The 17417-nt window shown below is 35.8% G+C and overlaps 1 protein-coding gene across 4 annotated transcripts in view; it reads right to left on the bottom strand.

The window, feature by feature from the left end:
- Positions 1-4936: 4936 nt before the first annotated feature.
- CALCRL (calcitonin receptor like receptor) overlaps positions 4937-17417 on the bottom strand; it is a 132560-nt gene continuing 120079 nt past the window's right edge. For all 4 annotated transcript variants that reach the window (XM_055571980.1, XM_055571978.1, XM_055571981.1 and 1 more), the window contains 5 exons: positions 16831-16891; positions 16681-16747; positions 12438-12656; positions 12240-12281; positions 4937-8626 (listed from right to left, as the gene is read on the bottom strand). In XM_055571980.1, coding sequence (XP_055427955.1) covers positions 8411-8626; positions 12240-12281; positions 12438-12656; positions 16681-16747; positions 16831-16891 — 605 coding nt within the window. In that variant the 3' untranslated portion in view covers positions 4937-8410. The remainder of the gene's footprint in view (positions 8627-12239; positions 12282-12437; positions 12657-16680; positions 16748-16830; positions 16892-17417) is intronic.

Below are 17417 nucleotides of genomic sequence, written 5' to 3'. Positions count from 1 at the left end.
AGTCACATCTGACTCTGCAACCCATGGATTGCAGTCCACTGGGTTCCTCTGTCCATGGAATTCTCCAGACAAGAAGACTGGACTGGGTAGCCATTCCCTTCTCCAGGGGATCTTCCCAACTGAGGGACTGAACCTGGGTCTCCTGTATTGAAGGCAGATTCTTTACTATCTGAGCTGGGGAAGCCTGGCATAAATGGATAGCTACGTGCAAAAGAATGGATTTGGCCTCTTATCTCACACTGTGCTAAGTTTTGTCAAGAGAACACAATGGACATGGCAAACACCCTTTTCTAACAATACAAGAAATGACTCTACACATGGGCATCATTAAATGGTCAATACTGAAAACAGATTGATTATATTCTTTGAAACTGAAGACAGAGAAGCTCTATACAGTCAGCCAAAACAACACCTGGAGCTGACTGTGCCTCAGATCATCAGTCCTATTTGAAGTTCAGGCTTAAATTGAAGACAGTAGATAAAAGCCACTAGGACTAAATCAAATCCCTTATGATTATACAGTGCTGTGCTTAGCTGTTCAATCATGTCTGACACTTTGCAACTCCATGGACTGTAGCCTGCCAGGCTCCTCTGTCCACGGGAATTCTCCAGGCAAGAATACTGGGGTGGGTTACCATGCTCTCCTCCAGGGGATCTTTCCAACCCAGGGATGGAACCCAGGTCTCCCTCATTGCAGGTGGATTCCTTACCATGTGAGCCACTTGGGAAGCACAAGAATACTGGAATGGGTAGCCTGTCCCTTCTCTAGTGGAGCTACCCTACCCAAGAATTGAACCAGGTCTCATGCATTGCAGGCAGATTCTTTATCAGCTGAGCTTCCAGGGAAGCCCATGATTATACAGTGGACATGATGAATAGCTTCAAGGGATTAGATCTGGTAGAAATTGCCCAAAGAACTATGAAAAGTGGTTGGTAATATTATACTAAACATTAAAGCTAAAGACAAAGGAGAAAAGGAAAGATACACCCATCTGAATGCAGAGTTCCAAAGAATAGCAAGGAGAGATAAACTGTTCCTCAGTCATCAATGTAAAGAAATAGAGGAAAACAATAGAATGGGAAAGACTAGAGATTACTTCAAGAAAATTAGAGATACCAAGGGAACATTTCATGCAAAGATGGGCACAATAAAGGACAGAAATGGTATGGACCTAACAGAAGCAGAAAATATTAAGAAGAGGTGGCAGGAATACACAGAAGAATTATACAAAAAAAGTTTTTCATGACCCAGATAACCATAATGGTGTGATCACTGACCTAGAGCCAGACATCCTGGAGTCTGAAGTCAAGTGGGCCTTAGGAAGCATCACTACAAACAAAGCTAGTGGAGATGATGGAATTCCAGCCGAACTATTTCAAATTCTAAAACATGATGCTGTTAAAGTGCTGCCCTCAATATGACAGCAAATTTGGAAAACTCAACTGTGGCCACAGGACTGGAAAAGGTCAGTTTTCATCCCAATCCCAAGGAAGGGCAATTGTAAACAATGTTCCAGCTATTATACAACTGTGCTCATTTCATATGCTAGTAAAGTTATGCTCAAAATCCTTCATGCTAGGCTTCAGCAGTATATGAACCAAGAACTTCCATATGTACAAGCTAGGTTCAGAAAAAGCAGAGGAACCAGAAATCAAATTGCCAACATCCACTGGACCATAGAAAAAGAAAGGGAATTCCAGAAAAACACCTACTTCCACTTCATAGACTACACAAAATTCTTTGACTCTGTGGATCACAACAAACTGTGGCAAATTGCTAAAGAAATGGAAACACTAGACTACTTTACTTGTCTCCTGAGAAACCTTAATGCAGGTCAAGAAATAATGGTTCAAACCTTACATGGAACAACTGACTGGGTTCAAAATTGGGAAAGAAGTATGACAAGCCTATATATTGTCACCCTACTTATTTAACTTATAGGCAGAGTTGCTGCTGCTGCTGCTAAGTCACTTCAGTAGTGTCCGACTCTGTGCAACCCCATAGACTGCAGCCCACCAGGCTCCCCTGTCCCTGGGACTCTCCAGGCAAGAACACTGGAGTGGGTTGCCATTTCCTTCTCCAATGCATGAAAGTGAAAAGTGAAAGTGAATTCGCTCAGTTGTGTTTGACTCTTCGCGACCCCATGGACCACGGCCTACCAGGTTCCTCCATCCATGGGATTTTCCAGGCAAGAGTACTGGAGTGGGGTGTCATTGCTTTCTCTGATAAGCAGAGTACATCATACGAAATGCCAGACTGGATGAACCACAGGCTGGAATCAAAATTGCCAGGAGAAATATCAACAACCACAAATATGCAGATGATACCACTCTGATGTCAGAAAGTGAAGAGGAACTAAAGAGCCTCTTGATGAGGGTGAAAGAAGAGAATGAAAAAACTGGCTTGAAACTCAACATTTAGAAAACTAAGATCATGGCATCCAGTACCATCACTTCATGGCACATGGAGAAAAGTGAAGCAGTGGCAGATTTTTTTTCTTGGGCTCCAAAATCACTGTTGATGTTGACTGCGGCCATGAAATTAAAAGATGCTTGCTCCTTGGAAGGAAATCTTTGATAAACTTAAACATTGTATTAAAAATTAGAGACATCACTTTGCCAACAAAGGTACATCTAGTCAAAGCTATGGTTTTTCCATTAGTTGTGTATGTGGGAGTTGGACCATAAAGAAGGCTGAATACCAAAGAATTAATGCTTTTGAATTGCGATGTTGAAGACTCTTGAGAGTCCACTGGACTGCAAGGAGATCAAACCAGTAAATCCTAAAGGAAATCAATCTTGAATATTCACTGAAGGACTGATATCTGAAGCCCCAATACTTTGGCCATCTGATGGAAAGAGCAGACTCCTTGGAAAAGACCCTGATGCTGGGAAAGATTGAGGTCAGGAGGGGAAGAGGCTGATAGAGGATGAGACGGTTAGATACCATCATGGATTCAGTGAACATGAATTTGAGCAAAATCTGGGAGATAGCAGAGGACAGAGGAGCCTGGCATGGTGCAGTCCATGGGGTCACATAGAGTCAGACATGACTTAGCGACTGAACAACAACTCACATGGTATACAAAAATTAACTCAAAAGGACCAAAGACCTAAACATAAGAGCAAAAACTATAAATCCCTTTGAAGAAACGAAGTAGATCTTTATGATCTTCAATTTGGCAAAGGAATTTTAGATAAGAAAATAAAAGCCCAAGAACCAAAAGAAGCAATAGATAAACTGAGATTATAGATTATAGACTTCTGTGTTTTGAAGAGCACCACTAAAAAAGTGAAAATATGACCCACAGAATGAGAGAAAAGGTTTGCAATTGTATATCTGATAGGGACCTGTATCTGGAATACATGAAGAACTCTTTTAATTCAATAATAAAAAGAAAAAATTCCAATTTAAAATGGACAAGGTGTTTGAATGCTTCTCCCCTCAAAATATACAAATGGGCAAGAAAAATATGAAATGGTGTTCAACATCATTAGCCATCAAATAAATGCAAATTAAAACCACAGGATACCATTTCACACTCTCTAGGAGAAATATCAATAACCTCAGATATGCAGATGACACCACCCTTATGGCAGAAAGTGAAGAGGAACTTTTTTAAAAAGCCTTTTGATGACAGTGAAAGTGGAGAGTGAAAAAGTTTACTTAAAGCTCAACATTCAGAAAAGGAAGATCATGGCATCTGGTCCCATTACTTCAAGGGAAATAGATGGGGAAACAGTGGAAACAGTGTCAGACTTTACTTTGGGGGGCTCCAAAACCACTGCAGATGTTGACTGCAGCCATGAAATTAAAAGACGCTTACTCCTTGGAAGGAAAGTTATGACCAACCTAGATAGCATATTCAAAAGCAGAGACATCACTTTGCCAACAAAGGTCCGTCTAGTCAAGGCTATGGTTTTTCCTGCGGTCATGTGTGGATGTGAGAGTTGGACTGTGAAGAAGGCTGAGCGCCAAAGAATTGATGCTTTTGAACTGTGGTGTTGGAGAAGACTCTTGAGAGTCCCTTGGACTGCAAAGAGATCCAACCAGTCCATTCTGAAGGAGATCAGCCCTGGGATTTCTTTGGAAGGAATGATGCTGAAGCTGAAACTCCAGTACTTTGGCCACCTCATGCGAAGAGTTGAGTCATTGGAAAAGACTCTGATGCTGGGAGGGATTGGGGCAAGAGGAGAAGGGGACGACAGAGGATGAGATGGCTGGATGGCATCACCGACTCGATGGATGTGAGTTTGAGTGAACTCCGGGAGTTGGTGATGCACAGGGAGGCCTGGCGTGCTGCGATTCATGGGGTTGCAAAGAGTTGGACATGACTGAGCGACTGAACTGAACTGAACTGAGGATGAATAAAGTAGAAAAGACTGCTGCTGCTAAGTCGCTTCAGTCGTGTTCGACTCTGTGCGACCCCATAGAGGGCAGCCAACCAGGCTTCCCCGTCCCTGGGATTCTCCAGGCAAGAACACTGAAGTTGGTTGCCATTTCCTTCTCCAATGCATGAAAGTGAATAGTGAAAGTGAAGTCGCTCAGTCATGTCCGAGTCTTCGCGACTCCATGGACTGCAGCCCACCAGGCTCCTGCGCCCATGGGATTTTCCAGGCAAGAGTACTGGAATGGGGTGCCATTGCCTTCTCTGAGAAAAGACAGATAATAACAAGTATTGGGAAGTACGTGGAGAAAGAGGAACCCTCAAATATTGCCAATGGGAATATGAAATTATCCAGTTGATTTGAAGAGCAATCTGATAGACCTCAGACTGCTTAACATATGACCCAACATTTTTACTTCTGGAAATATAACCAAGTAAAATTTACATAAGTATTTATAATAGCATTATTCATAATAGCCAAAAAATCAGAAAAACACAAATGTCCATCCACAGACAGATGAATAAACAAAATTTGGTAAATCCATGCAATTTAATAATTCAGGCAAAGAAAGGAATGTAATGATGAGACAATTGAAAACATGATGAACCTTGAAAAAATTACAGATGAAAGCAGTCAGTCACAAAACACCATATTCCACATAATTCCATTCATGGGAAAGTCCAGAATAGGGAAGTCTACTGAGAAAGAAGGTAGGTTCGTGCTCTTAGGGCTCAGGTGACAGCAGGGACGGGATGATAGAGGTGACGGTGAAGGTCAGGTGGTGCACTCCTGAGGTCATGAAAATGCACTAAAACTGACCGAGGCGACAACACTAATATAATACACGAAGAACAGCTTGGAATGAGTGAACTGTATACTTAAATCGTTCTATTTTAGAGAAAGAACTGTAGATAAATAGTTCTTTAGAGAAAGGAGACAAATCTCTGCATTTTCTTATCCCTGGGCATCTTTTTTTCCCTTTCTTTCAGTCTGAGAAAGAATTTGCATACATTGTAGTTTATTTAGAATTTTCTCGCTTACAAAACAAATTGCTTTATAGAATGATTTATAGGATTATGGAAGATTTCAAAGAGGGTGATTGAGATAGTCTCATCAATTGTAAGTGTTTCACTGGTTGCTATAAAGAATTAAAAATCATTATAATTTAAGTTATTCAGCACTGCAATAAGCATGAGTGAAAATCAACTTTAGCTCATACCTTTAATATTTTCATACAGTCAAAATATGGAGATATACATTAAGTAGGCATAACATGAGTTAATTGAAAAGAATATCTTGGGTATGTTTTAGAAATAAAAGAAATGATAGTTTTTATTAGCATATTAAAACCAAGTGAAAGTTAAAATAAGTTCACATTGTAAAAAAGTTATCAAGCAATAAATACAGCACGGCAGCTACCACTACGTCTATGTACAATGAATTACATTAGAACAAACACTAAATGTCAGAATGTATATTCTATGAATAAACACACTAAATAAATTTAGAATTTAAAAAAATGACACAGTAGAATTTTTAAAAAATTAAAATGACTTTTGCAAGTACTTGCAGAAAAGTAGCAGATTTACATTTTAAAAGTTAGAAATTCCCCAGTAAGCCTTTAGATACCAAAGCAGTTTGTTTTTAAAAATTATATGTTTTACTTTTTCTTCATGAGTAAAATACAAAGGAGATCTTAATTATTAGTACTTCAGCTTTAGAGAAGTCTAATATTTAAAAATATTACTTCCAAAAATATATGGGTACAAAACTAACACTCATTAATCATGGACTGTCTACGCCTAAAGGTGGTACAATAGATAAATCCTGGCCAAAAAGGAAATCTGATCTAAACTGAATATGATAAAAGCACAGTAAAAATACTTGAAAGTTACAATGTATTTTTAATATGATGCTTGTGGATAATTTGACATTTTCTATTGTCATTTATGGTTAAGACTTGATAGTTTGTCTGGTAGAATGCTGAAACATATAAACAGTGCCAGCAAAGGACTTGAATCTGTGTCTTTGAATAATAGCTAAAAGTAAGTTTATTTAAAGGAATTATAGAATTTAGCATTAGAAAGACTGGAACAGCCTGCATATCTTTTAATGACAACTTATTTTGAAATCCATAAATCTGAGACTAACAATACAGCTTTTACCTGTGTATAGGTAAATCATAAATCTATTGATCAGTCCTTTTAATAAGTGAATTCTTATTAATTTAGATGATTTTCCTGGACAATTTCAAAGGGCTTCTGAACTTACCATTTATTTACAGCTTAAGAAAAAACCTGTGATGACTAAGTCATTAGTCTACTCTATTTTAAGCAGATTGACACACCACACACAAAAAAGAAAAATAATGAATTCTCCTGCCAAAATTGACTTATGAATTTCAAAAATTTCAGTGGAAAATGACATTAGGGAAAATGAATCCCATTTAAATATCACTTTAATTCATTAGGGAAGATTTCTTCCATCTTAATTTCATTATTCCATAAATGTTCCAATACTGTATTGTATCATCATATATACTATCTCTATTAAAATATTAAAACATTGTATGTGATATATATTTGTCTAGTCTTAAAAAATAGCCTGGAGTATTTCCAAAACTATATATCATTTTATAGTAAGTCAGAAAAGTAATATTTTTAATGGGATAAAAACCAAAAGAGTAACAAACAGGCATTTGTTACAGAAGTCATTTAAATTTTCTGGATTAGAATGAAAATTCATCGTCAAAATAAAAGGAAAAATATGTCAAACATACCTATTATTAAGATTTGAATCACCAAAGCAAAAATATTCAATAAAACAATGGCCTTGAGGGATATTTAAATAAATATTTTATATCTTATCATAGATATTTCTCAAACCTAGTTCTCAAACTTCTGATGCTGACATCTGGTTGTCTTTAAAATAAACAAATATAGAATTCCAGATTCTATTTTATTATAAAATTAGCCCAGAGACAGTATCAGATATTAGCATGCACACTTTGTTACATTAAGCATTTGTTTTTAAAAATTATGTAGATTGTATATATTTGAGGCTATAAAATAGAATGAAAGAGTATTTACAAGCTCATTTTTCACAATTTTTTACAAACTTTTGAGGAAATAATAAACCCTTCATTGATTTCCTTCATGTAAAATAATTGCTAATTTGTCCATATAGTAGAAATGGAAGGGGCAAGGTTTCTATTTACAGGTACATGGACATGAATTCCTTCCCATTTGTGTACTAATATAGGAAAGTAGTTGACAACATGTTTTGCAGTATCAACCAAGATGTCTCCCTAATAATACCAAAGCAGGATTGCATGTCATATATATTATTCATCAAGTCTCAAAAATGCATATGACAAAGGGTATAACTGTGATGAATCAGCAAATAAGTAGCCAACAGCAATTCTGCTCAATATTTTTCCTGGGGAGAAGACAGTAAGCAAAGAGGAATAATTAATTATCAGGTTCACTTAAAAAAATAAAAACAAAAGAGCTAGAACATTTTCTGGGTAAAAAATCAACTGCAGCAATGAACTTGGGGAAAAGATTTTAAAAACAAATGAAAGGTCAGTTTCCCTCCAAATCTGTCAGCCTTCACTAGGCCTTTTTAGGCAACAGGAGTGGAATTGTGCCCACCGTGTCTATGAACTTTTATAACTATTTGTGGATTTAAGCAGCAATGTCCTGGAGGTGGCTCAAACCAACCTACAGGAATAGAATGTGCTCATCTTTACCCAGTTCCACATGCAGTGATGTTGATAGCTGGAAATGAGTCATGGTGGGAGTATTTACAACCTAAAACTGGCAAAAATCATAGATCAAGACAATTTTCCCCCATGGAGCTAGTGCGAAACATTTATCAACACACGACTGAATTCATGAGCGTTTTCTTTGTCACCTTCAACTAATTCATCTAATACTGAAGTCTTATGGTTGTAAAGTCATGGATCCAAATCCTTGAGTTAGGAGTGGCAAAAAATAGTTCAGCAATACACCCTCTATTATCAATCGTATAACTTCTCCGGTTTTATGACCACGTTTTCAGTATCGTGGATGCTTTTTCCATTTAAGTGTTCACTTAGACAGTCATGACTGTAACCTGTACCATCGCTGATTGTTGAAACTGTGTAAGATGCACTACGGAGAGTATCTGAGTGGGAAAAGTTGTTTCCAAATTGGATTTTATATTGATTCCAGTTTCTTCTCAGAATTGCTTGAACCTATAAAACAGAAAGAAACAGAAAGGGCAAGAGCAGTTAATTAAATCAAATGAAGATAATATGTCTAATAGTACAACAAAATTAATTATATACAAAAGCTTTTCTTTAAAAAATCACTGATATTAATGGGTAAATAATATTTCTTTCTTTTCTTAATTAAAATATGAAATTGAGTAAACCATCTTTATATTAGGAAATGATTGTAATTACTTTGTTCTTTAGTACAGACTACAGAAAAATTCATATTTTACTTTCTATGCTTTCTCTTTGAAGCTCAAATGCACATGAATGTCTAGCTGTTAAGTAATTAATCCGCATTCTCACAAGCTGGCATGAGCAACATTTAGTTCTGTATCACCATTTTATTAAAAGAATGAGATAATTGGTGATGAAGAAAGAGATAAAAGAAAAAGAAGTTAGGGATACAGGAAATATAATAAATCATCATCAACAACACCAGTAGCACTCACTTTATTAAGTGATTACCGTATGACAGATATGTAGCTTAATAGCTACATTCTATTAGCTTAATAGCTACATTCTGGGGGAAAAAAATAAAAGAAGAACAGAGTTTTTAATCCTCATGTAGCTTTTCACCCAGAGGGAAGAACATGTTGAATGGAAAATTACAAATGGGATGAGCATTTAAAAAACAAATAGGAATTTGCATGTGAAAAAAAAATATTAGGAATGTCATCACTCCACTTTTTTTGTATTTAGATCCCTCTCTTCTAAATTTGAAGTTTAATTACTCTTCCTTCTGTTTGGTGCTAGGGACCAGAGCTAGGTAGGCCATATACAGTTACTTTGGGCATGTGTGCTAAGTCGCTTCAGTTGTGTCTGACTCTTTTGTGACTGTAAGGACCATAGCCCCCCAGGCTCCTCTGTCCATGGAATTCTCCAGGCAAAAATACTGAAGTGGGTTGCCATGCCCTCCTCCAGGGGATCTTCCCAGACACAGGGATGGAACTTGCATCTCTTATGTCTCCTGCATTGGCAGGCATGTTTGCCACCTGGGAAGCCCATATAATGACTTTGGTGTTAATTTAACATAAGACACAGATGATTTTCTTTATATTGAGTCAGTAAGTATAAACAAGAATATTCAAACACACCTCCAACTCCAACATCTGTACATTTCCATGTCTGATGAGGGCCCTCCCAATGACCAGAGTCCCTAGTGTATGCTAACAGTGCACATTTTTTTCGATTGAGTGGACTTGAGATGAAAGCAACCTGAGGACTTGTCAAGCCACATTATTTAACTAGTGACAAATGCAAATAAGAATATTTTGGCTGAGAAATAAAAATAAAATGTGAGAATAAAAAAGTAAATAGAGACGTTAAGACAAAGACAAGCTGTTTGACCTAATGTGGAAAGCAAGAAGGAAATTAAGCCTGAGCAAATGATTTTTTTTCTTTTTTTAAATATAAATTTATTTTTTTTAATTGGAGGCTAATTACTTTACAAAATCGTATTGGTTTTGCCAAATGATTTTAAGAAGTATATGACATAGCTGGAACCACACAAAATGAATTTGACAGCATGTCTTTGTGTTATGAGAATGGGAAAAACTAGAGGCAAAGAGACAAAAAAAGAAGGGTTATAGTATTTCTTAAGATGAGAAATGAATCATACACAAGCAGGTATTGTATCTAGAGATGAAGAAAGGGGAACAGATATTGGAGATGTTGTGGGGAGCTAAAGGATTTGGTAACAACTTGGCTCAAAAATTTTATATTATTATAATTTTCTAATGCCAAAATTTTCGGACATGGCAAAATATCAAGGCCTGTGTCTCTATTGCTTACGTGGATAAAGTGCAATTAGAGAGTTATACATTAGTTTAAATATTCCCTGAGCACTCTTTCTAAATATAAGGGTCAATTTGAGATTTGATTCCAATATGAGTAATGTACCCCTTTATACATATATTTTTATAAATGAGTGATTTGACAGACCTAATAAGGAATCTTTAATGTACTATCTACTGAGGTTGAAGCATGGTGCTAAAAAGTTTATATTCCTAGTTTACATTAATCCCTCTGAGATTTGTGTAAGGAGCTTGCTTTCATATCCTTTGAATAGAAATACACACTGGGACTCGTTGCGGTTCAGAGTATTTCCCATGATGTTACAGCCAGGAGCAAAGTGGCATCTTTGGGTTTAAACGCATTATTGTGTCAGTGCCTTTATTCTACACTGCCTTCCATCACTAAATATTTTACTAATGATTATGATTTGTACTTAAAAAAAATGTCCTTTATAAAAATAAAATTTGCTCCTGCAGATGCAAAGGTATATCTTTCTTAGTTCATACATGTTTTATGTCATACTGTAGTTTTCTTACCTATATTTAATTGTAAAATCCTATATAGGCAGAAATTGGATTGTCTAATTCAGTTTATATAATAATAAATTTATAGTTACACAATAAATACTATTTGAATTTTATTATCAAAACAATGTATCTATTCTTCCTAATTGCATTCTCTGTCTCTACTTCTCACTTCAGAAAAAGTCACCCTTGTCCTCTATACAGCAGAAGAATCATGAAGAGACCACTTAAATACGTTTGATACTTCTATATGCCATTATAAATAAATATATATGTATAATAAAATCTATATTTAAAATTAAGAAATAAAATATGAAATTTTACATGCTAAGTAAAATATCACATAAACAAGAGAAAAATATTTTATAGTTTTTCATGACATGTACATGATTTCTGACATTGATTAGTTGCATAGAAATGATTCCTATAAAGTTATGTTAACTGGTTCCATGTATTGCCAGTCTGAAGCTTTTTGATAAGTTTCACAGTTACAAGTGTGTAAGTCTTATCATTTGCTGTCCGAATTTCTAAACTTTGTTGAATTTTGCCAAGCTCCTCCAACAGGTTAACACTGTCAAGTAGATTAAAAACATATAAAGAGCTAAAGCAATATAGCCCAAACCACTGAGCTATATAGTTCTATTCACATGCATAAGAAATGTGGTACCAATTTCTAAAATGCCTGAAACTTTCCAATTAGGAAAGCCTTGGATAAAAATCCTGAAATATCTCAGATCACATTGCCATGCTATGAATTAGAGAACTCGATTATGTTCCCTAATCTGCTGTCACTCTTCTGTGCATAACTGGGTTTAAATTTTTAGAAATCTTTTTTATTCGACATAAAAATGTTTCCAAAGACCATAGTGTGGACAAGGCCAACAGAGAAAGAGGGAAAATTAAAATGAGGCAATTTTATTTCCCATTAGAGTGTATGTTCAATGAAGATAAGGATAGTCTAACACTGCCTAGGACCAAGTCCAGAATAAGTAGGATTAGTTCGAAAGGTAAGTTGAAAGACTAGATGAATAGAAGTCATTGACAGAATATTTTAAAGTGAGTCTGAATTTGCCCTAACCTCAACTCTAATTTACCCTGAACTTTTGGGAAGAAGAATTGCATATATTCAAAGAGCCTCTACGCTTCTTTTTTTCTGACAGAGATGGAATTTGAAATACTTATTCCTAGGGGATTTATAATTCTTTCTCTTTTTTAAAGGAAAAAAATGGATTACAAACACAAAATGATAAAAGGAATAAAATCAGTCACCATACCTCTCCATTAAAGAAGCAGAAAATTGTAGATACCAAGAGACCCTGTAAAAGAAAAATAGAATTATCTGATTCCAAATAGAAAAGGTACATTTTTTGGTAATCAATTTGCTGTATAGGTAGTCAAAAATGAAGTCAAAGCTACATGTAAATTTACATCCAAACATCACAAGGTGCCTTCCTGATGCAAGAACACCATACCTGATAGTGCATGAGGATGTTTATGATGTAATCATATATCTCTTCTGCAATCTTTCCTTCAGGTCGCCATGGAATCAGCACAAATTCAATGCCAAGTAATGGCACCAGGATTAGCGTGGCTCTCACAGCTTTCATGTAGAGATTGGATTCTGCTTGGTGGGTAACTTTTAACTTGGTGATAAGAACACGTACAATATTTAATAGGAAAAAAAGATTCACCTAAAAGAAAATAAAATGGCATATGGAAATTATTTCATATTAAGAATCTTTACTGAAGAATCACCAATTTTATAAATCTTAGAATATTTTCAGTACACAAGAATATGTTCTGTTGAAAAGAATACTTGCTTAAATATTAATTTTTATTTCTGCTGTTGAATTTTTCTTTTATTTTTTTCTCCAACTTTACTGACACATAATTGACACTATTTAAGTTTAGGTTGCATAGCATAATGATTTAATCTCACATATATTGTGAAATGATAACCACAATACATTAAGCTAATGTCAACCATCTCATACAGATACCAAAAAATTATATATGCATGTATATATATATACATTTCCTTATGCTGAGAACTTTTACAATTTATTCTCAGCAATTTACATATATATCATACAGTGGTGATAACAATAATCATCATGCTGTACGTTACATTCCTTGTTCTCCTTTATCTTACACCTGGAAGTTTGTGCCTTTTGACCATCTTCATCCAATTCCTCCATCCCTAACCCCTAAGGGCAACTGCAAATATGATCTCTTTTTTTCTATGAGCTTGTCTATTTGTTTAGATTCCACATATAAGTGAGATCATACAGTATCTGTCTTTCTCTGTCTAACTTATTTCGCTTGGTGTGATGTCCTCAAGTTTCATTCATGTTGTCCCAGTGTCAGGATTTCCTCATTTTTTGTGGCTAAATACTAATGTGTGTGTTTGTGTGTGTGTGTGTGTGTGTGTGTCCTTCTTAGGTTGTTTCCATGTCTTAGCTATTGTGGATAATGCTGCGATGAGCATGGGGTGCAGATATTAATATATTTATTAATATATTTTTGTTACCTTTAGATATTGGAATTGTGATTTATTAATTTAAAAAGTACATCAATTTTAATGGACTTATATCTTAAAAAACAAAATTATTGTGGTGTTATTGTGGACCACATTCAATTGAGTAACATCTGATTGTTTTGCTTAGTTTATTTTCTTATGCAATATTTAAAAATCCTGCTATAATTAAGAAAACCAAAACTTTGAATATTTTAATCCCAAAGAAAGGAAACAATTGTTTGTAACAAAGGCTAATTATTTTAAGTCTCTACTCTGTATTAGTGTCCAAATGAGGTACTTTCCAAATATGTGTGTGTGCGCTAAGTTGCTTTAGTCTTGTCTAACTCTTTGTGACCCCATGGACTGTAGCCTGCCAGGCTCCTTGGTTCATGGAATTTTCCAGGGAAGAATAATGGAATGGTTGCCATGTCTTCCTCCAGAAGATCTTCCTGACCCAGGGATCAAACTGTGTCTCAAGTCTCCTCCATTCGTAGGTGGGTTCTTTACCCCTAGGGCTACCTGGGAAGCCCATCCAAATATGTATTATATCACAATAGCCATTTTCATATTTTTAGTTTTTCCTTCCTGTGTTATTTGTGTGTAACAAAAATCATCCCAACTCCCCATCATAGTACTATAATCTTCTTCATCCTTACGAAGAGGCTGAATCACATACTTAAACTAGTTGACATTCAACCTAGATCATCCTAGGGTTAAAAAAATTTTGGCACCCAGCAGAACCTTTTGTTAATTACTTTCTGTGATTTTTAAAGTCCTATAAATTAACAACTTTCCCAAAGAGAAAATGGCCCTTTTGAAAGGGAGACATAAAACTTCAAAAATATAGTGCTCAGGAAATGAGCAGAGTTCTACAGAAATATATTTCTCTCTCTCTCACTCTTTGGCTGAATTATACTTTCTTTCTTATCTTCACCCATGCCAATATCTGTTATTTTGTCTATTTCCTCTATGCCCATTCCTTACGCCTTCCATAGAACTACAAATGTTAGCCCCAGAAAAGCCACTTAGGGGTCTTTTTCTAAAATGCTGTTCTCTTTCCTTTTTTCCCACCCTGACTTAGCATCTGTGCTTTGTTTAATAATCTAAAATTTTCAAACTGCATACTAATAAGCAATTTATATCTTATATACTTCTATTAATTGGAAAAATAATGATATCTCACCTAATATAGAAAGCAATGGACAAATAACATACATTTGCTGATTTGAGGCATGTATTATGAAAATAACTGGGCATAAAAATATTCCACTACTATTCTTTTAGAGAATTCAATGGAGCATATGTTTCAAAAATAAACAGCTAACTATAGTCCTGATGGAAACACATCTATGAAAAGAAACATGGCTACAGACATAGGAATGTCTCTGTTAAAGACAAAAGCCACATAAGCCACTTCAACAGGTGTAAAAATGAAATGTGATGAACCAACACATCAGCTGCTATTCCACCTATCCTACTGTATTCCCTCCCAGGGCATTCATTATTATTTTAAAAGTTTTGACTAAGTGGAAATGACTACCAACCCATAGAAGAAGAGGTATAATACCATTTTATCTGTTTATAAATTTAGAATATTTTATAATCCTAATATACAAAAATCACAATTATAAAAATCAGTATAAATGTTGCAGTTTAGATGCCCATTATAAGAAAACTTCTAAATTCAAAGTGCTTCTCCAAAATGCAAGTCTGATTTAAAATGTAAAACTAGAAATGAGAATGTCCTCCTGATTTTCTGTAAATACTTCCACTTATTTTAAATACAAACAGAGAAAAAATTGTGAAGTTCAGATGAATTACATCTGAATCTCATCTATCTTATAGAAAAACTAAGGAAGTAAAAAAGAAGAAATATATTAACTCCAACACCCATAAAGTTCACGTAGGTGGTAGGTAGCACAGGACATTTTTCACACCATGATACCACCTAGGGTCACAGCAGGAAGCCTGAGCTCAGTGGCGACAGGATTCCTGAAAGTACTCCCCTACTAGATTAGCCAGCAATCACTTACTATGCACTGAAGTGAGCTAAACGTTTCTCACTAAACACAAATTAAATGCATCCTCTCTTAATTTCCCCTTAGCAAGATCTCAAAAGTGCTGTAGCCACTCAATTACCACCTTGCTCAAGGGGAAATGTGGCAGAGGAAGTCTGAGTGGAAAGAAACTGATTGTGGTTGAAATATTTTATTTATAAAAATTGTGCAAAAAACATGTGACCATATAAACAATCGCTAGAGCACCTCCCAAGACTTTGGAATTGCCCTGTGGGAAGACCTAGAGCTTAAACAAAGGCAGAACACTTTATCCTGGCAGAAATAAAAGGGCTCCTAATCTTTTGTCAGGCCAGAAAAAAAATAGAAAAAGGGTTATGTACATAATGTGGATTTTCACTTCCTTTCTTACTGAGCAGCTAGATGAGCTATTATCCTAATTGCACCACGTTCTCCTTCCTCCCAGCGTTGATGTGGACAAGCTCTTTCAAGAACTCTGCTAATTGCTGTTACATTTCTCACTTGTTAAGTGCATTTATTATTTCCTTAACCTTCTGATTTAGAGTTTTGATTGCCACCCACACTCACTAGATCCCTCCTCTGCCCTTCTCTGTTGTGCTCGGCACCCTGGAGGCTCTGAGGCAGTTCTGAGGACCACTTCATCACCAGACTTTCTTGCCCTCAGCCTTTTTTGCTGCATTTGGCCAATGGGAGGAACCAGGAGATCAGAGCATGGGCAGAGAGAGAAGTTTGAGTGTTTCTTTCTCCTTTTTCCCTGTTAAGGCTGTGGTTTTGGCAGTAGCTGCATTCCTCTACCCAAGGCCACACTTCCTACTGGGCCAGCCCTCCTCACACTCACCCAACCCAAGGAACACTGTTCTGTCCTCTCCTCTTCTCTTCAAGTCTAGCCATGATAATAGCATCCCACTGTTGGCCCCTGTTACCTCACCATCCTTGTGAATTAGTTCCTTTACTCTTTTTGCCATCACTTCAAATAAGTCCTCCAGTTATTTAAAAAAAAAACCCTCAAATAAACCAACACCTTCATTAAACCCTCTTCAATCAAACACTGTGAGTATGCTATGTCCACTGAAATCCTAAAGGATACCATAGGCTAGATGTTTCAGGAAATAAAGTTGCGCTATGAACAATGATGGAAAAAGGAGCATTTTAATTACATACCAATAAAGCAGCACAAATTGGGCCATGGATAATGTAGAGGAGTTGCGTATCAGAACTGATCCAGCAGCTAGGGGAAAAAGCAGGGAAATTAGGTTGAATATTTTCATTCTACTTACTTCCAATTGAAATAAAAAAGAGAGATTATCTTACTTGTCATTGTAATATAATCTTCTGGCAACAGCATGAATACAAGCAGGAATCAGTGGAAATCCTGTAAATGTCAAACAGAAAATAAATAGGCAACTTTCTCTATAGATGGAATTCCTAAAATATATCATGAAACTTGGAACTCAGAGAGAGTCTAGGAGCAAAAATAATTGGCAATTATATGCTTGTCAAGTAAGTATTATCTGTCTAGTTGAACAGTAAATGAAAGTATTAGGTATCAATATTTTCAAGTATTTGTGTGTATAGTTTATTCTAATATGAGTCATTTTGAATCAGTAGACTCCAGAGCCTAAGTTCATAAATGTGCTGCCTATTCTCAGAAGCTTAGAAGAAATTCAGAATCCACACATTTTCTGTAAGATGGAATTGGCCAATATTTTGTAGATAATCAGATATAGGAAGAAGTTGACACTGACTACGTGAAGAAGAAAAGAGAGAGATGGTTTATATATCAGAAATTTTGCATGCTCTTAGCATTCTAAAACAGGTATTTCAAAGATAAAATGAAGATATCTTTTATGAAGGTAACCTGGATGTACTAATAGCCTATACACATGGGTTTCCAGGTG

This window comes from Bubalus kerabau, chromosome 3, assembly GCF_029407905.1.
Source record: "Bubalus kerabau isolate K-KA32 ecotype Philippines breed swamp buffalo chromosome 3, PCC_UOA_SB_1v2, whole genome shotgun sequence".
Classification (NCBI taxonomy): domain Eukaryota; kingdom Metazoa; phylum Chordata; class Mammalia; order Artiodactyla; family Bovidae; genus Bubalus; species Bubalus kerabau.
The sequence above is the reverse complement of the archived record's forward strand: the minus strand, read 5'-3'. Positions and strand labels throughout refer to the sequence as shown.